Source organism: Manis javanica, chromosome 2, assembly GCF_040802235.1.
Source record: "Manis javanica isolate MJ-LG chromosome 2, MJ_LKY, whole genome shotgun sequence".
Classification (NCBI taxonomy): domain Eukaryota; kingdom Metazoa; phylum Chordata; class Mammalia; order Pholidota; family Manidae; genus Manis; species Manis javanica.
Genome location: NC_133157.1, coordinates 92254457 through 92275084, shown reverse-complemented (window position 1 = coordinate 92275084; position 20628 = coordinate 92254457). Strand labels below are relative to the sequence as shown.

General features: G+C 41.6%; 1 protein-coding gene across 3 annotated transcripts in view; it reads right to left on the bottom strand.

Moving 5' to 3' along the window:
• The window catches only part of ZNF484 (zinc finger protein 484), a 55389-nt gene that overhangs the window by 14275 nt on the left and 20486 nt on the right, over positions 1 to 20628 (bottom strand). For 2 of the 3 annotated variants that reach the window (XM_073228882.1, XM_073228880.1), the window contains exon 2: positions 17164 to 17273. Coding sequence is in view for 2 of the 3 variants with exons in the window: in XM_073228880.1 (XP_073084981.1) it covers positions 17164 to 17166 (3 nt within the window). In the remaining variant the exon portion in view is untranslated. The remainder of the gene's footprint in view (positions 1 to 17163; positions 17274 to 20628) is intronic. The other variant, XM_073228881.1, reaches the window with a different exon arrangement.

Sequence of the window (20628 nt, the reverse complement as noted above, 5' to 3'; positions counted from 1 at the left end):
TGAAAATTCATCAAGCTGTAGACATATCATTTGTGCATTCTTTTCTATATATGCCATGTTTCATTAACACTTCAGTTAAAAAAGATAATATATTCTGCCATACATTTTGCACCCATTAATTCACTGAATAAATCTTTTATTTTTAAAAAATGATTACATGGATGGAGCTAGAGGGTATTATGCTCAGTGAAATAAGCCAGGCGTGGAAAGACAAGTACCAAATGCTTTCACTCATATGTGGAGTATAAGAACAAAGAAAAACTGAAGGAACAAAACAGCAGCAGAATCACAGAACCCAAGAAGGGACTAACAGTTACCAAAGGGAAAGGGACTGGGGAGGATGGGTGGGAAGGGAGGGATAAGGGCGGGGAAAAAGAAAGGGGGCATTACGATTAGCATGTATAGTGGGGGGGGGGAGCACAGGGAGGGCTGTGCAATACAGAGAAGACAACTAGTGATTTTACAGCATCTTACTACCCAGATGGACAGTAACTGTGAACAGGTATGTGGGGGGGGGACTTGGTGAAGGGGGAAGCCTAGTAAACACAATGTCCTTCATGTAATTGTAAATTAATTATACCAAAAAAAAATGATTAAAAATAGGCTTTTTTCAAAACCAGTGTGGTATAAGCATAGACAAGTTGGAATGTAATAGAGAATCCAGATGAACCCTTATTTATAGTCATTCGGGAAAATAGTCTTCACTAGGACAAATGGATATCCACATGCAAAAGAATGAAGTTGGATCCCGACCTCATGCCACATAAAAAAAAACAATAAACTCAAAATGGATCAAAATGGATTTGGCCAAACATATTTTAGCAAAAAGGGGTAAATAGTTGTGACACTGCATTTAGCAATGATTTTCTTAGATATAAAATCAAAAGCATAAGCAAAGAATGAAAAATACAGATAAACTAAACTTCATTAAAATTGAAAACTTTGTTGAAAGACCTCTACCCTGAAAACTACAAGACACTCATGGGAGAAATTAAAGATGACACCAATAACTGGAAATACATCCTGTGCTCATGGACAGGAAGAATACTGTCAAAATGTCCATTCCGCCTAAAGCAATCTACAGATTCAATGCAATCCCTATGTAAACACCAACAGCATTCTTCACTGAAGTAGAAAAAATAGTTCTAAAATTAAAATAGAATCACAAAAGACACCAAATAGACAAAGCAATCCTGAGAAGGAAGAATAAAGCTGGAGGGATTGTGCTCCCCAACTTCAAGCCCCACTACAAAGCCACAGTAATCAAGACAATTTGGTACTGGCCCAAGAACAGACCCACAAACCAACAGAACAGACTAGAGAGCCCAGATATAAACCCAAGCATATATGGTCAATTGATATATGATAAAGGAGCCATGGACATACAATGGGGAAATGACAACCTCTTCAACAACTGGTGTTGGCAAGACTGCACGGCTACATGCAAGAGAATAAAACTGGTTACTGCCGAACTGCATGCACAAAAGTTAAACTTATAATGGATGAAAGACCTGAATATATGTCATGAAACCATAACACTCTAAGAGAAAAACATGGGCAAAAATCTCTTAAATATAAACATGGGCAAGTTTTTCCTGAACGAACCTCCTTGGGCAAGGCAAACAAAATAAAAAACAAACAAATGGGACTACAACCATGCTAAAAAGGTTCTGTACAGCAAAGGACACCATCAGCAGTACAAAAGGCATCCTACAGTATGGGAGAATATATTTGTAAATGATATATCCAACAAGGGGTTAACACCCAAAATATATAAAGAACTCACGGAAATAACCCTGTTAAATAATGGGCAAAAGATACGAACAGACACTTCTCCAAAGACGAAATTCAGATGGACAACAGACACATGAAAAGATGCTCCACATTGTTGATTATCAGGGAAATGCAAATGAAAACCACAATGAGCTATAATCTCACACCAATTCGGATGGCCAACATAGACAAGACGAGAAACAACAAATGCTGGTGAGGATGTGCAGAAAGGGGAACCCTCCTACACTGCTGGTGGGACTATAAATTAGTTCAACCATTGTGGAAAGCAGTATGGAGGTTCCTCAAAAAACTGAAAATAGAAATACCACTTGACCCAAGAATTCCACTCCTGGGAATTTACTCTAAGAAAACAAGATACCCGATTTAAAAAGACATATGAACACTATTAAGAGAACTGCGTGACCAGTCCAAAAGGAACAATATCCGCAATATAGGGGTACAAGAAGAAGAGAGAGAAAAGGGATAGAATATTAAGAGAACTGCGTGACCAGTCCAAAAGGAACAATATCCGCAATATAGGGGTACAAGAAGAAGAGAGAGAAAAGGGATAGAAAAAGTATTTGAAGAAATAATTACTGAAAACTTCCCCAAACTGGGAGGAGGAAATAGTCACTCAGACCACGGAAGCAAACAGAACTCCAAACAGAAGGGACCCAAGAAGGACAACACCACGACACATAATAATTAAAATGGCAAAGATCATGGACAAGGACAGAGTATTAAAGGCACCTAGAAAGAGGGAAAAGGTCACCTACAAAGGAAAACCCATCAGGCTATCATCAGACTTCTCAACAGAAACCTTACAGGCCAGAAGAGAATGGCATGATATATTTAATGCAATGAAACAGAAGGGCCCTGAACAAAGATACTGTATCCAGCATAATTATCATTTAAATATGAAGGAAGGATTAAACAATTCCTAGACAAGCAAAAGTTGAGGGAATTTGGCTCCCACAAACCACCTCTACAGGGTATTTTAGAGGGACTGCTTTAGATGGGAGCACTCCTAATGCTACATAGATGTCACCAGAGAAAATAAAATCACAGCAAAGAAAGCAGACCAACCAAATACTAACTAAAGGAAAAAAATAAAATCAACTACTCACAAAAGCAGTTAAAGAAAACACAAAAGAGCACAGAATAAAACACCCTAAATATAAAGATTGGAGGAGGAGGAATACGAAGGGAGAGAAATAAAGAAACATCAGACAGTGTCTATAATAGCTTAATAAGCGAGTTAAGTTAGAGAGATAGTAAAGAGGCAACCCTTGAACCTTTGGTAACCATGAATCTAAAGCCTTCAATGGCAATCATTACATATCTTTCAATAATCACCTTAAATGATATTGTACATAAAAACCCTAAAGACTCCAATCCAAAACTACTAGAACTAATATTGGAATTCAGGAAAGTTGCAGAATACAAAATTAACACACAGAAATCTGTGGCTTTCCTATACACTAACAATGAACTAATAGAAAGAGAAATCAGGAATACAATTCCATTCATAATGGCATCAAAAAGAATAAAATACCTAGAAATAAACCTAACCAAGGAAGTGAAAGACCTATACCCTGAAAACTACAGGACACTCTTAAGAGAAATTAAAGAGGACACGAACAAATGGAAACTCATCCCATGCTCTTGGCTAGGAAGAATTAATATCATCAAAATGGCCATCCTGCCCAAAAGCAATCTACAGATGCAATGCAATCCCTATCAAATTACCAACGGCATTCTTCAATGAACTGGAACAAATAGTTCAAAAATTCATATGGAACCACCAAAGACCCGAAACAGCCAAAGCAATCTTAAGGATGAAGAATAAAGTGGGGTGGGATCTCACTCCCCAGCTTCAATCTCTACTACAAAGCCACAGTAATCAAGACAATTTGGTACTGGCACAAGAACAGAACCACAGACCAGTGGAACAGAATAGAGACTCCAGATATTAACCCAAACATATATAGTCAATTAATATACGATGAAGGAGCCATGGACATACAATGGGGAAATGACAGCCTCTTCAACAGCTGGTGTTGGCAAAACTGGACAGCTACATGTAAGAGAATGAAACTGGATCACTGTCTAACCCCATACACAAAAGTAAATTCTAAATGGATCAAAGACCTGAATGTAAGTCATGAAGCCATAAAACTCTTAGAAAAAAACATAGGCAAAAATCTCTTGGATATAAACATGAGCATCTTCTTCATGAACATATCTCCCCAGGCAAGGGAAACAAAAGCTAAAATGAACAAGTGGGACTATATCAAGCTGAAAAGCCTCTGTACAGGAAAGGACACCATCAACAGAATAAAAAGGCAGCCTACAGTATGGGAGAGTATATTCATATGACATACCCAATAAAGGATTGACATTCAAAATATATAAAGAGTTTACATAAGTCAACAAAGAAAAAGCAAATAATCCAATTAAAAAATGGGCAGAGGAGCTGAAGAGACACTTCTCCAAAGAAGACACATGAAAAGATGCTCCACATCACTAATAATTAGAGAAATGCAAATTATAACCAAAATGAGATATCATCTCACACCAGTTAGGGTGGCCAACATAGAAAAGACTCGGAACAACAAATGCTGGTGAGGATGTAGAGAAAGGGGAACCCTCCTACACTGGTGGTGGGAATGTAAATTAGTTCAACCGTTGTGGAAAGCAATTTGGAGGTTCCTCAAAAAACTAAAACTAAAAATAGAAATACCATTTGACCCAGGAATTCCAATTCTAGGAATTTACCCTAAGAGTATAGCAGCCCAGTTTGAAAAAACAGATGCACCCCTATGTTTATCGCAGCACTATTTACAATAGCCAAGAAATGGAAGCAACCTAAGTGTCCATCAGTAGATGAATGGATAAAGAAGATGTGGTACATATACACAATGGAATATTATTCAGCCATAAGAATAAAACAAATCCTACCATTTGCAACAACATGGATGGAGCTAGAGGGTATTATGCTCAGTGAAATAAGCCAGGTGGAGAAAGACAAGAACCAATTGCTTTCACTCATATGTGGAGTATAAGAACAAAGAAAAACTGAAGGAACAGAACAGCAGCAGAATCAGAGAACCCAAGAATGGACTAACAATTACCAAAGGGAAAGGGACTGGGGAGGATGGCTGGGAAGGGAGGGATAAGGGGGTGGGGGAGAAAGGGGGCATAACAATTAGCATGTATAATGTGAGGGGGGCCACAGGGAGGGCTGTATAACACAGAGAAGACAATAAGGGATTCTACAGCATCTTACTATGCTGATGGACAGTGACTGTAATGGGGTTCGTGGCGGGGACTTGGTGAAGGGGGGAGTCTAGTAAAGATAATGTTCCTCATGTAACTGTAGATTAATGATACTAAAATTTAAAAAAAAGTATGAATGAAAGAGAAGACATAACAAATGATACCACAGAAATACAAAGGATCATAAGAGACTACTATGAACAATTAAATGGCAACAAATTGGGCAACCTATGGAAATCCCTAGAAATGTACATCCTACTAAGACTGAACATGAAGAAATAGAAAATACAACCCTAATAGTATCAAAAAGAATAAAATACCTAGGAATAAATTTAACCAAGGAGGTGAAAGATCTGTACACTGAAAACTAAAACACTGATGAATTGAAGATGACACAAATAAAAAGAAAAATATCCTGTGTTCATGGATAGTAATTAATATTGTTAAAATTTCCATACTACTCAAAGCCATGTACAAATTCAATACAATCCTTATCAGAATTCCAATGGTATTTTTCTCAGATATGCAAAATAATCTTTAAATTAATAAGGAACTATAGAAGACCCTGAATAGCTAAAGCAATCCTGGGTATGAATCACACAGCTGGAAGCATCACACTTCCTGGTTTCAAACTATAGTACAAGGCTATATATATTTAAATAGTACAATACTGGTAGAAAAGTAGACACAGACCATTGGAGAAGAATGGGGAATCCAGAAATAAACCCACACACATGTGGTCAATTAATCATCAATGAGGGAGCCAAAAACACTCGAAAGGATAGTCTCTTTAATAACTGTTGTTATAAAAACTGCATATTCACATGCAAAATAATAAAACTGGATTCATATCTTACACCGCTCACAAAAATTAACTCGAAATGGGCTAAAGATATAAATGTAAGACTTGAAACAAAAACTCCTGGAAGAACACTTGGCGGGTCCACTTCGTGACTCTGATCTTGGCAATGACAGTTTGGCTGTGACAACAAAACTACAAGCACCAAAGCAAAAATAAACAATTGGGACTACGTAAAACTAAAAAGCTTCTGCACAGCAAAAGAAACAATCAACAGAGTGAAAAGACAACCTGTGGAATGTGAGTAGATATTTGTAAACCATGTCTCTGATAGGGTGCTAATACCAAAAATATGTGAAACTCATATATCTCAATAACAAAGACACAAATAATCTGATTTTAAAATGTGGGCAAAGGAGCTGAATAGACATTTTTCCAAAGATAAACAACTGGCCGACAGGTATATGAGAAGATACTCAATGTCACTAATCATCAAGGAAATGGTAGTCTAAACCACCATAGGATATCCCCTCATACCGGTTAGAGTGGTTATTTTCAAGAGAAAAGATAGTAAGTTCTGGCAAGGAAGAGAAAAGGGAGCCCTTGTGCACTAAGGTAGGAATGTGAACTGTTACAGCCACTATGCAAAACTGTATGGAGTTTGCTCAAAAAATTATCAATAGAGCTACCATATGATCCAGCAATTCCACTTTTGGGTATACATCTAAAAGAAATGAAATCACTACCTGGAAGAGAGATCTGCATGCCCATATCCACTGCAGTGTTACTTACAAGAGCCAAGATATGGAAAAGTGCCCTTCAACAGAGAAATGGACAATGAAAATGTGGTGTGTATGTATATGTGATGGAATAATATTCAGCCACAAAAAGAAGGAAATCCCATCACCTGCAGCAACATAGATGAACCTAAGGGCAATGTGTTAAATGGAATAGGTCAGACAGAGAAAAACAAATACTTTATGATCTCACTTATATGTGGAATTTAAAAACACTGAAATCATAGAAACATAGAAACTAGGTGATGGTGGTCAATGGGCAACAGTTTCAGCAGAAAATGCACTGAGGATCTAACACACAGCATGGTGACTATGCTGAATAGCCTTATTGTAGCACCTGAATGCTGCTGAGAGTAGATCTTAAAAGCTCTCCCATCAAAACCACAAAAATGGTAACAATGTGAGGTGATGGATGTATTCACCCTTACTGTGGTAATCATTTTGCAATATACATGTATATCAAATCATGTCATGTCCTACATGTTAAATTTACACAGTATTATATGTCAGTTATTCCTCAAGTAAGTTGAAAAAGAAAGTCAATTACTGGTCATGGAGAAAATCAAGTCCTGCAATTGTATGTAAAAAATATCTTCCTAATATAAGTAATTCATTTATTCAGAAATATTGAAAATTTATTACATGTTGGCACAGTATTGTTTTATTGCCACTTTTAAACACTTTACACTTTGACATGATTGTCCAATTATAAGTATTTTTTCTAAATGTTTACAAACATTCTTCAGGAATAGGAAATTATTGGATAATTGAATATCTGAAGACCAATTTTTGAGTATTTCTACGTATCAGGTTAAGCAGCAGAAACATCCACTAAAACATTGCCGTTCTTCCTCTCCTTCCTCAAGGACCTGCCCCATGAACACTGTGTATGAGAAGTGTGCTAGAAATTATCATTCTGTACTAACATCGTAAGACAAATGGGCTATGTGGGATAAAAAAACACTTATCCCAAAACTCCCCACCAGAATTTTAAAATTAGTCTCTTGGAGGTTTACCCAAGAATTGGAATAATCTTTGTTAATAATAAACCTAACAGTGCTTTTGCTTGCCATTTCTTCTTTACCAGGGCTTGATCTGAACATTAACGTGTATTAGCATGGGGAAAACTATTCTAAAAGATGTTCCAGGCAATACCAGGGCTCAGTGGCAGTAAATAAAAAACAAAAGAAAAAAGTAGAAAATAATAATACTCCATTTTGGACCTACTGAGCAGATGGGAGAGATTTATAAAAAATAGAAAATAAAAAGCATTTGTTGTTTCTGGAAGCAAAAATATGCTATTACTGTGTTTTCAAGTGTAATTTTATTTCTTCTATTTTCCATAGTATGAAAGCACAATTACAGGTTGATTAACACATTTAGGATTTCCCAAGTGCATGGGAATAAAGCATTTCATTAAGGCATGTTACGCTGTTACTTCAAGGGTCTGGTCAGTTACACAAGTGTGTGATCATCATTTCCCACCCTGAGATTCCATCTAAACCTATAAATGTTACATGGAACTTGCTTGCAAAGCAGCACTGAATTTGGTTTAAAGAATGTGCATTTTATTATTAATTGACATTAAATTTCAGGTTATCCTGAAACTATAAAAATGTAAAAAACAAATATGTATTTAATTAATTACATTCTATTCTGCCCAACATTCATGGTAATGTCTTTTTGTAAATTAACAGTAATTTTGGATTATGCTTCCTAACTTATCAAACCGTTCATGGAAAAAGTGACCCCTCCCCATAAGAAAAGGATAGATAATGTGGATGTGTAAGTACATTAGTTTGGCCCACCAACTCATCATTTAGTGAGACGGAAGAACCAGTGGTGGCATCCAAGTGGTGTGAATGAGGACACATCCAAAAAGTCAACTCTGCTCCCTTAACGTGAGTCACATGGGATCCATCTACTCTAAGTTACCTTCTTCCGCTCTCATCCCTCAGGCCAGGGCTTCAGTAACTACCACAGCTACATCCACAGCACCTTCCAGTTGTCTAACTGGAAAACTACTTGCTTTATGTCTGCTAATTTAACTGAGATCTTTACACTCCACTAGAGAAAGGCTTTAATGTCTGTGATGTTAAAAATACCCAGTCATTTATGTATTGGTTTGATTATTTTTTTCTGCTAATTTTAACTGAGATCTTTACACTCCACTAGAGAAAGGCTTTAACGTCTGTGATGTTAAAAATACCCAGTCATTTATGTATTGGTTTGATTATTTTTTCTGCTAATTTTAACTGAGATCTTTACACTCCACTAGAGAAAGGCTTTAACGTCTGTGATGTTAAAAATACCCAGTCATTTATGTATTGGTTTGATTATTTTTTATGTTTGTTAAATATTCATGATCAGAATACTTAAATCACTCTTCCACAGACCATCAAAATCTATTAAGAGATACTAAAACACTAGAGATAATCTAAAGCCTTCAATAAATCACACCTGATTTTGAATTCTTTTGTTCATTATTTCAGGTTAACATAAGGGAGATAAAATCAAAACCAATAAAAAATGAATTTGTAACCAACTCAGTTGATTGCTAACTAAAGCATTAAATTAAAATAACAATAAATAGTTTTCTTCATTAACAAAAGCAAATTTTATTAAGATTGGTATCCTGCTTTTTCACTCTGAACTGCAGGAATCTGAACAAAGAATAAAACTACTCCCCATGCTAGAGAATCCTCATGGTCATAGAGTTTAATACAAAATAATACAATCTGACATCAAGAAGAGCTATGGCTTGAGATTACCCCATTTCCTTTATCCCCAGCCCAATCTCACTCAGTGCTTCAGTGGTAATGACTATCTAATAAGGCTATGCAGCAACACCATCTAAAGTGAAGAAACAGAACCTAAATTTTGGCAATGAATGAAATAACAGACTTAAGTGTATTATGAACAAAATGAAGAGTTAAATTGTTCATTTTGTTGTAGCTGTAGTTGCTTTGATTTGGTAGCTCAGACCCAAAGCATGGTGGTGTCCTGGCCGTGTGATCCAATGGTGAGGGAAAGGAGAAGATAAAAAGAGGTGAGCATCCGCAGAAATGCCCCAGGTCCTGGAAGTGCTGTAAGATACCAGAGAGCAAAACAGATTGCTAAGGGTGAACAGAAAGCATGGGCGGGGATAAAATTGCAGCATTTCCAGAAGCTCTCATCTGGCCTTGTGTATCTCTGTATCAATAGGTATTCCCAAGGGTGGAGAGTAGTCCATCTCTGTATCAACAGGTGATTACATGAATGGGGGGAGCAAGTGTATAACTGGGGTGGAGAAGTTTGCTGGGGTCCCTTTTTGTAGCTGGGTTGCAAGAGACACGGACAAGCAGAAGCAGACAATTGCTTGTAAGAAATATACAGGTTTCTCCCACTTTATTTCTCCCTTTGACTGAGTTCAGTTTCGAAGGTATTTTGCCCTGGGCTGGGAAAGTATTTTCCACCCGAGTTACATCTGGCATAGCTGGCAGGATCTCTGAACCCAAAGTCTGTCTTCATGGGTGCGACCCTTGAGCAGGCTGTCCCTAGAGTTGGTTGGGAGATACATAGAGCCCCCACTGTGGATGGTGGGGAGGCCCCAGTGGCTGCAGTGCTGGAGGGGGCAGCTTAACCCCGGAACCTCCTATCTGTGGGGCTTCCAATTCAGGAACCCATCCATAGTGGGGAATTGGTCTAGGGTAAAGCACCTCCTAGAGGGGTGGGGCCTTGCCCAGAATTTGGGAAGGGTGGACACTGGAAGCTGTGGAATCAGCTCTCCATGAGCTAGAAGACTGCTTAGAGGCCCAGAGAGGCCATGTAGCAGCTGGGATTGTGGGATGTCTTTTTCTCGAGATAGTGGAAAGGATTATCGAGGAGAGAGAGACACTTCAGCATTGGGTGGTGGAGCTGGGTGGTGAGCTATGGGATGCCCTTAAGAGAGACAGTTATTGATAAGACGGGTCACACTCCCTGGAGGTATGTTAGCAGTGCGGGAGGAGGCAGCTGAAGAATCTGCATTGTAAGAGGCCGCTGGGGGTGGGGAGGAAGGAGCGGTGCCTTCAGCCCTGGAGATGGTAGAGGAGGTGTGCAGGGAGGATGAGGGGGTGGGGATGAGGGCCAAACTGTTGCCGAGGCCGCCGCCTGAGGTACCTGCCTCTCCTGTATTAAAGGTCTGCCAGGTTGTAATTAAGAAAATAAAAACACAACCACAGTGGGCTCCTCAGGGGGAGGAGTAGCCGCCCCCTCCCTGGGTTGTGGAGCACCCCATGCTCCTCCCCTATACCTAGGATGAGCTGGTGGACATGAGCATGCAGTTTCAGCAAAAGCCGTTGGAACCTCTGCCTACATGGCTTTTGCATCTTTGGGGTATGGAGATGGAAAACGTCATGTTGGGTTCTGAAATGAGTAGACTGGATTCCCTGACCACTTACCCTTCCCTATGGCAGCAGTTGCAAAGTGCCCGTCACACCGCAGGGAATCAGGCACTTCTAGATTGGATGGCAGCAGCTATCAGAGCAGTTTGGCCTAAAAAGGGTGATTTACCAAACTTACCCACTAGCTGGGAAACGTATGCAGAGCTCCAGCAGGTGCTACGGGGGTTAAGCATGAAAAATATTTTTCCTATAATATGGACTTCCAGGGCCCTGATGAGGACTTGCTCGCTGTAGGAATGAGAAATCTGGAGCTCCATATGGCTCCCCCATCTCTCTTTGGGACCCTAGTGACTATTCTTCCCCCAACAAAGGGCAACCCATAGTGAGGCTACTCCTACTTTAGCACAGCTGGGGGAGGTTGAAACAATAAGAGCACAGAAGGAAGTATGAGTTACGAGGGCCCATAAAGGAGTTGCAAAGGGCCCCATGAAGGTCTCAAGGACCCAGATGTGCGTTGATTTGATAAAGGCGGGGGTAGTGAAAGAAAAACTTGATAGGCAGCCCAAAAGGATCTTGTTAGAACTGTGGCACCAATTAAAGCCAGGGCAGCAGTTCCAGCCGCTGAGGTCCAGGACATGGAAGCTGAAGGCAAAGCCCCATGTCCAGCCTACGTTTCTGCAAGACTTCCTGGGGGACAGTACTCAGGCTCCGCCTGGGTCCTCATCCCCACAGGAGGATAATTAGTCATCATGGTTCGACTGAGGGAAGGGTCAAGGCCCCCACCCTGGGGGACATGGTGGGGACCGGAGGCCACACATAGAATTAGTAATTCATTGCTCCCCTGTGAATGTACAATGTAGCCTAGCACTGGTGGATACAGGAGCTGAGTTCTCTGATTTATGTCGACCCTGAGTATTTTCTTGGGACGCCTGCTGGGACAGATGGCTACCGGGGTAAGGCAATTAGAGTGAAGAAAGCCCAAATCCCATGGGGGGATAGGGCGTTTACCCCCAAAGGAGTATACCGTGTACATTTCTCCCATCCCTGAATATATTTTGGGGGTAGATATCCTACAGGGCCTGTGGTTACAGACCACTGCAAGTAACTTCAGACTGAGGGTACGTGTGGTAAGGGCTGATCTGAGGGGACATGCTAATCACCCATTCATAGCTCTGCCTGTAACTAGGCAGGTGACAAATACTAAGCAGTGTAAATTGCCTGGGGGATACAGGAAATTGAAGAAACTCTACGTAGTTGGAGAATGTGGGCATCATAAAGCCCACTCATAGTCCTTTTATCCCCTGCTGTAGCCAGTGAAAAAGTGTGCGGCTCTTGGCATATGACCATGGATTACGGAGAACTGAATAGTCACACCCCCTTTCGCGTGCTGCTGTCCCCTCTATAGTAGCCCTTATGGACACCTTCAGTCATGAACTAGGGACATACCATGTTGTGGACTTTGCTAATACTTTCTTCTCTTATTGATATAGAACAGGAAAGTCGGGAACAGTTTGCCTTCACATGGGAAGGCCGGCACTGGACATTCACTGTCCTTCCACAGGGATACTTCCACAGTTCTACCATCTGTCACGGACTTGTAGCCCAGGACTTGGCCACACGGAAGAAACCACAAGTGGTGCAACTGTATCACTACATTGATGATATCATGCTCACATCTGATTCTCTTGCAGATTTAGAAGGGGCAGTTCCTAGAGTGCTGCCACATCAACAGGAGACAGGATGGGCTGGGAACAGCACCAAGGTTCAGGGACCTGGTTTGTCTGCAATGTTCTTGGGGGTTGTCTGGTCATGAAAAAGTAAAGTTATTCCAGAAGGAGTTATAGACAAGGTCCAGGCTTTCCCCACCCCTACCACTGTGGCAGTATTACAATAGTGTTTGGGTCTTTTGGAGAGTGTTTATTCCATGCTTGGCACAAATTCTAAAGCCTTATTCCGGTTGATACGAAAGGGCATCAGGTGGGACTGGGATGACATATGTGCAGCTGCTTTTACTGCTGCTAAGTGAGCAGTCAAGGCTGTGCAGGCCTTGAGTGTAATGGACTCATCAAGGCCCCATGAGCTAGATGTTCATGTAACTGAAGATGGTTATGGATGGGGTCTTTGGCAGTGGCTTGAATGGACATACCAACCTATTGGATTCTGGTCTCAGCTATGGAAAGGAACAAAGGTCCGGTACACCTTGATAGAAAAGCAACTGGCTGGTGTGTACCACACCTTGCTGGCTACAGAGCCTATCACCAAAACAGCTCTGATCGAGGTAATAACCACCCATCCCATTGAGGGGTGGGTGCAAGACTGGATCCGAAGGCCACGGAGTGGCATGACACAGATGCCTACACTGGCCAAATGGGGTGCATATTTACAGCAGTGTAGCACCCTCTCTACTAGCCCCTTAGTGGAGAACTCCAATGCTTACTGGGGCCAGTGATGTATACCAGTGGAAAGCAGGAAGAACTTGCTTTTGAGTCATTGGTGGTCAAGAGTCCTTATCAGGAGGGAAACGTCCCAGTATATACCTGAAGATGCTTGGTACACAGACGGCTCCAGTTGTGGGCAGCCCCCAAAGTGGAGGGCTGTGGCTTTCCTTCCTAAGACTGAGACAATGTGGATGGAGGATGGAGGGGGAAGAGCAGCCAATGGGCTGAATTGTGGGCCATATGGCTCATGATCACCCAGGAGCCCTCCCCTATACTTGTCTGCACTGACAGCTGGGCCATCTATTGTGGCCTGACCCTGTGGCTACCGACATGGTACCATGCCAACTGGATGATGGCTGGTCACCAGCCCCTTTGGGGGCAAAAATTGTGGCAAGACCTATGGGCCTCTGGTCAGACTAAGAGTTACCATGTATGATGTGACTGGCCATTTGCCTTTGGCATCACCAGGGAATGATGAAGCAGACATAGTGGCCCAGGTGCACTGGCTAGAAGGAAAGCCTGCCTCTGATGTGGTCCAATGGTTACACCACTGGGGCAAAAGACAATGTGGGCTGTAGCCCGTTGGTGGGGCTTGCCAGTGACCTTTGAAGAAGTCAGCAGAGCTCAAAAGGAGTGCCTTGTATGCTCTAAGAGGGCCTTACACCAAGTCCTGCAGCAACATAGGACAATAGTAAAGGGGCCGATACACCTTGTCAGGTGGCAGATAGACTACATTGGGCCTCTGCCTGTATCAGAAGGATATCAGTATCCACCACTTGGGTGGACACAGCTACTGGCCTGTTGCTTGCTTTTCCTGCATGTCATGCCACCAGGAGGGGCCTACAGCATCTCTTTGCAGCCTATGGCAGCCGCAGGTGACTGAGAATGATCAAGGCACCCATTTTACTGGACATGCATTTCAAGAATGTGTGCAGCAATTAGGAATTAAGTGGAAGTTTCATGTACCATATAATCGTACAGGGCAGGCATGATAGAGGTACAATGGTTTGTTGAAATCTGGCCTGAAGACGGACACCAATAGTCTATGAGGCTGGTCAGTTCACTTACGGACAGTGCTACGGCATTGGAATGAGAAGCCCCAAAAAGGAGCCCTGAGCCCCATGGATATGCTAACACACCTTGCTGCCTCTCCTGTACAACTGTGTATGCAAATCAAAGAGGCATTATTGAAGCCAGGATATAGCCAGCAGAACAACATCCTGCTGCCAGCCACAACTGTATTAAACGCTGGAGACACTGTTGAGTGGACATGGCCCTGGACATTTCAACACATGGACCAATGATGGCTGGTCCTTCTGGCACCTTGGGGAAAAGGCCTGTGTACTGCTGGATTCACAGCAGAGTGGTCCCCAAAGATCAGAGTAGTGTACCTAAAATGTCCTGGAGTTAAGAGCATCTTGTGGGGAAATTCTGTTTTATTTTTATGGCCAGTGCATGTACCTCCTATAGCCCTATATAGTGACCCATCTGTAACTCCCATAGGGAAGGGGGTGAAAGTCTGGTATTCTATACCAGGACGTGATCTAATTCCTGCCACTATCCTATCACAGGACCATTCCCTTGCATGCATCCTACCTAATGGACAAGATTTGCCTATGCTGGTATCATTAAAACATGAATCTTATCGCCCTTAAGGTTATTTTCCTCTGCAGTCCCTGTGGACTGGACCTAACCCCTGGCTGCAGCTACCGCATGGTGATTACAATGAACTCCCTACCCATTCAGCTACTGCCTGCCTGTGGAATGGGTAAGCTTTGGACTAGATCTTCATAGGACTCTGAACCTAGCTGAATTCTCTGGCTTCAGGATTATCATGATTTTATGGCTATTGTGACTGTGTGTTATTAGCCTGGTTATAGGCTCCAGTTTTCTCCACAGGGGTCACTGCAGAAGATGGAGAGTGAGTAGACTGTGAGGCAAGATTTCTGGAGGGGTGGGCTGTGGGTAAAACTGAAGTATTTCTAGAATCTCTCACCTGGCCCTGTGCATCTACGTATCAATAGGTGTTTCCAAGCGTGGAGAGAAGTAGTCCATGTCTGTATCAACAGGTGATTACAAGGATGGGGGGAGCGAGTGTACAACCAGAGTGGAGAGGTTTCGTGAGGTCCCTTTCTGTAGCCGGTCATGAGAGACACAGGCAAGCAGAAGTGGATGACTGCTTGTAAGAAATAAACGGGTTTCTCCCACTTTATTTCTCCCTTTGACTGATTTCGGTTTCAAAGCTATTTTGCCCTGGGCTGGGAAAATTATTTTCCACTTGGAGTTACAACGGGACCGGGCCCATGGTCCAGAGAAGGAGGGAGCTTTTCCCAGCCAGGAGCCCTGTTGCTCCTAACATGTGGTGTGTCCACTGACTTGTGGTCCGTCAGGTCTTCTGCGTGGTCACTTGGGGAGTAGTAACTGACTAGTTGGAGGATCCTCACTACAACTGACTACATTAGGTATAAACCTATTAAAAGACAAAAACTCCACTGTGCCATATAAATATATAATCCCCACTTAAAATTTTTTATTATTTTGCACTTTTTAGCAATTGCTTTAACTGACACACATTCACACTTTATCTTACTTACATAGAAACATAAAACTAAGTTTTAAAATAAAAACAGATGTCTATTAACATGATAAAAGTGATTTTAAAGCAGCTTTATTAGAGTAAGTGCTTTAAGTGAGACGTATATTCTGATAACCATATTGCCTACAATAAAGGCCATAATATATTTGTGGTCCAATGTGAAGTGCCCTAAATAAGCTCAATTAGTGAAAACACAAAGGAAAGCAAAAGGGAATAAAAAAAACAGAAAAGCACAAATAATAAGGAAGGCAATAAAGAAATAGGAAAGCATAATACTAATAGTGTTAACACTTCTGGTGTATTTTTCTTACATGCCGACAAATATTTTTTGTTCATAATGTAAATTCAATTTCCTGAGAATTCACTCATAGAAGTTTCACCTCAGTTTTGGCTCAGAAAATGCCAGGGTGATGCCCTGTCACCATGCATATGGTGATTTGAAGTTTCCTATTATTTATATAGCAAGATAGCATTCCATTTTCTACACTTCTGTTTAGCATATGGAAAAGAAACATAGGCCTCAAATATATGCTTACAAATATAAACAGAATATTCACAATGGAGCGTGAATAAGCCATTATTATCCCTATTCTTCCTTACTGGGTGCTAGCGAGAGAATCAAGTCAGGCACAGTAAGAATAAACTAAGAGTTACAGTTAAAGAATATTCAAAGCCTAATCTTTTTAAAATGCTTCTTATTCTGTTAATTTTCTTGTCCAAATAGAGATCATTTAATAATCTGGGATAATGTGCTGAAGCAATGTATACATGTGGTAGAAAAAAAAATTCAAGATAAACAAAAGGACATGAACAATTCTTACGCCTTCAATACTTGGATCTGGAAATGACTGTACGGAGTTGAGACACTCTTAAGTCAGGGGTGACTTCTTTCAGTGCCCTCAGGACGGTACTGACAGAGGCCCAGTGGGGCCAGAGTGACAAAGTGATTAACTTACTCATGTCAGATACACCCTGGAGGTTTAAATGTGAGCCAGTCTGCTTATTTGGAATTTTATTTCCTTCCTCAAGACACCAGTCATAAAATTGTAAGTATTTTATTAAATGAAAATGCAAAGAGATTCACCAAGTACGAATAGGAGGGAAAAGGCAGACTCACCATCTCTGCACCAAGCCTTGCAAACCCAGGGCTGAGGCTGCTGGACAGTTCCCAGGAGCTGCTGAAGGACGCAGGAGGCAAGAACGCGAAGGGAGCACTGCAACCATCTGCTAGGAGAAAACACCATGATACAGTTAACACACAGGCTGAAGCTGAGGGAGAAATAAGCAATAACAACAAAAAAAGAAATACATGGAGACCTAGGGGAAAGATCCTTCTTGTTTTAAATTAAAAGATTTGAACACGTGTACTGCAGAGTAATTTGCACAGAGTAAAACTCACCCTTTAAAAAAGCGTGTACAGCTCTATTAGTTTTGAGAAACACATGCGACCATGTAACCTCCACCATAATGAGGAAGCTGAACAGTCCATCAGCCCTCAGAATTCGCTCATGTCCTGCATTTTCATGCTTCTGCAAGGTGTCTGGGTGCACCACCGACCTATAACCACTTTCTGCTAAACCTGGTGCTCAGGTACTTTGGGTGCAGACACAGGAGTGTGAATGCTGTGTCTACACCTTACTGTGCTTAGGAAGGCTCAGGGCACTCTGCAGAAAACCTGTGCAGTGGCACACAAGGCTTGGAGACTATGCACATGTTCAGATCAGTTACCTTCATGAAGCTGGACCCATAAAGGCATCATCTGTAGTGGGGAACTAGAAGACCCCAAGCTCCAATCTCTCCTGAAGGAATTGCTGGGAGGTAATGCCCATGAGGGCCAAACACCCCTCCTTGGGGCTGGTGGTTCTAGTCTCCCAGGAATTTCCCTGCCTTTCCAACCCAAGGCCCCTGTACCTCACCGTCAGCCAGGGATGATCACCTGTTGCTTGTGTTCTGGTGTAAATGAAGTGCTGGGGACTGGGGAGTATTTGGTCCAGATAAACTCACTTGTCATCCTACCATGAGCACCTTCAGAGCCCTGCTGTCCTGGTGGCCACAACTGTGAGCCTGAGGAGGCCCTGGGTCCACTCCACCTCAGGCAGCTCCTCTCTTTATAATTGTGGGGGTGATATCTGTGTTCTTTAGTCTAATCCTGTGCTTTTTTTACTAAGATACTACCTGTTTTCTCATTCAGGCAGCTATCCTTTCTTATTTTCTAGTCTACTTACTGACTTATTAATTTTAAACATGTTTTATGTCACATGTTGGGATAGTTTTGTGGGAGAGGAACACTACACCTTGGAAATATCTTTATAATATTCTGCATATTCTGTAAGTACCCTTTTCTTTGGGATCAACTTGTCAGGTTCACTGAAGGAAAGAAACATATAGAATTAACTATATTGTTATGATTCAATAAAAACTCAGCTATGTTTAATAAGATAAAGATGCAGTCCAAAGTCTTTCCTGCTGACTTGTTAGAATACATTCATGATATGAGGCACAACAGAGAGAAAATTTAGTGCACAGAATTGTCTGAATGAAAATGATTTCATATAAAAATACTGGAATTATAACAGCTTTCTAAAAACAGGTCAATGTCATTAAGACGGTAACATGTCTTAAGACTTGACAACAGAAAAAACCAACAGCTCATTGTGAAACATTTACTCCACAATATGGGAAACAGTACTTCACTGCTTAGTAAAACACACAAAATATTTGATACAGAAACATCTTTCTACATATTCCCTACAAGTGACAATGTTACATATATGTGGGTGAGTCAGACAGTAATACGTGTGATATTTACATGTAAAAAATAGCATAATCCAGCTTAGAAACTACATTTAACAATGCTTGCCACAAGGAGCGCCTGTTATTTTCTAAATGTAATCACGCAAAATAAAGGTCTGCCCTGTCTCTGGCCTTCTTAAATATCCCCCTCCAGTGTTTACCTGACAGTGACTGCAGCCTGTCTTCATCTCCCCAGGGACATGCTGTCTGGGTAATACAAAGCAGTGATGATTCTCAGGGTACGGCAGATACGCTATGTAGTGGGCTAAGAAATACTAATACAACTTGCTAAAGATTTGACTTAAATTTTCTAAAAGGATGTACAGACACTGAAGAAGCTGAGATGCAAGAAGGCGGCTAAGCCTGTACTCCATCTCTGGACAACAGGCCCACACACCATGAAGTGGTCAGGGCAGACTCCAAGAAGGACAGACAACACCAGTGAGGGAATACTGCCTTAAGTTCATCTGTCTGATGTTATTTCCTTCTATTTTTGGTTACTTTGCAAAAAACCTCCCATTTTTGCTGGCAAAATAAATCCATGAATATCTTTTAAAGTGGTATTCAAATGTTTCCCATAGAAACTACTTGATATAATAGAAAACATTCTAACTACACTCACAGTGCTCACGCACCACAATATCTGTCCCACACTATGGCACTGGGCTTTTTGTGTGTCCCTGAGATGCCTGGCTGACATGTCTCCCTCCCTGGTGAAGGATGCGCTCCTTGAAGGCTAAGTAGAAAAAGAGGGAAACAAATAACAAAACTGATTTCTATACGGCACTAAGGAGCCCAGTAACACTGGAGGCACCAGCAGAGGTGACCCAGTAGCACCAGTGACTCTCTGGCAAAGAGGAGGGAAGTGAGGAGTAGAAGCCTACCTGGCCCCACAGGCCACAGCTGGGGGGTCTCCTTGCTCTTTAGTGCTGCCTGGTCCTCTGGAGCCAGACACCTGACCGGGGAGGGAAAGGCAGAGGAGGAGGGCAGAGAAGCAGGTCACCCGTTATTCCCTGCTGTCAGCCCCGCGAATCAGCAAGAGGCCCACTCAGGGCTTCAGAGACACCCTCCCTTGAGGCTCCCCCTACCAGGGCCACGGGCATACCCGAAACCCCCAGGGCCGGGCACAAGCCTTCCCCACTCTGCTGCCAGCCCTGTTTCCTCGTCTTTTTGAGCGCTCTCTCAAATGCAGCCACTGAGCAGCTCCCGTAAGAGAACCCAAAAATGTGTGCTATAGTGCCACCTGCTGGAAAATGAAAGAAAGTCCTTTAATTGCCAAAATTGGACTGTGTACAAAGAAAGCTTTATCTAAATAAAAAAGGTGTTGGCTAGTTCAAATGTACCAGCAAAGGCACATGTCATCAAACACTGTGAAAAGTCACGGTAGTGCACTGTCACAAAAAGAAAAAGAAAATTCTCCACCAACCGAACACAAAGATATAGAAGATTGCAATCTGATGAAGAATTCAAAAGAGCTGTTATGAAGAAATTAAATGAACAAGAAAACTCTAAAAGAATTCAATGAACCCAGGAATAAAATTAATGAACAGAAGGGGTACTTAACCAAAGATAGAAATTTTTAAAAAGAACTAAACAAATTCTGGGACTAAAGAACTCAATAAATCAGATGAAGAATGAATTAGGAAGCACTGGAAATAGAGCAGATCATATGCAAGAGCAAATAGCCAAGTTTGAAGATGAGAATCTAGATACAACTCAGGTGGAAGAGACAGAACTAAGAGTTTTTAAAAGGGAACGAACCCTATGGAGAACTATCAATAGTTTAGCC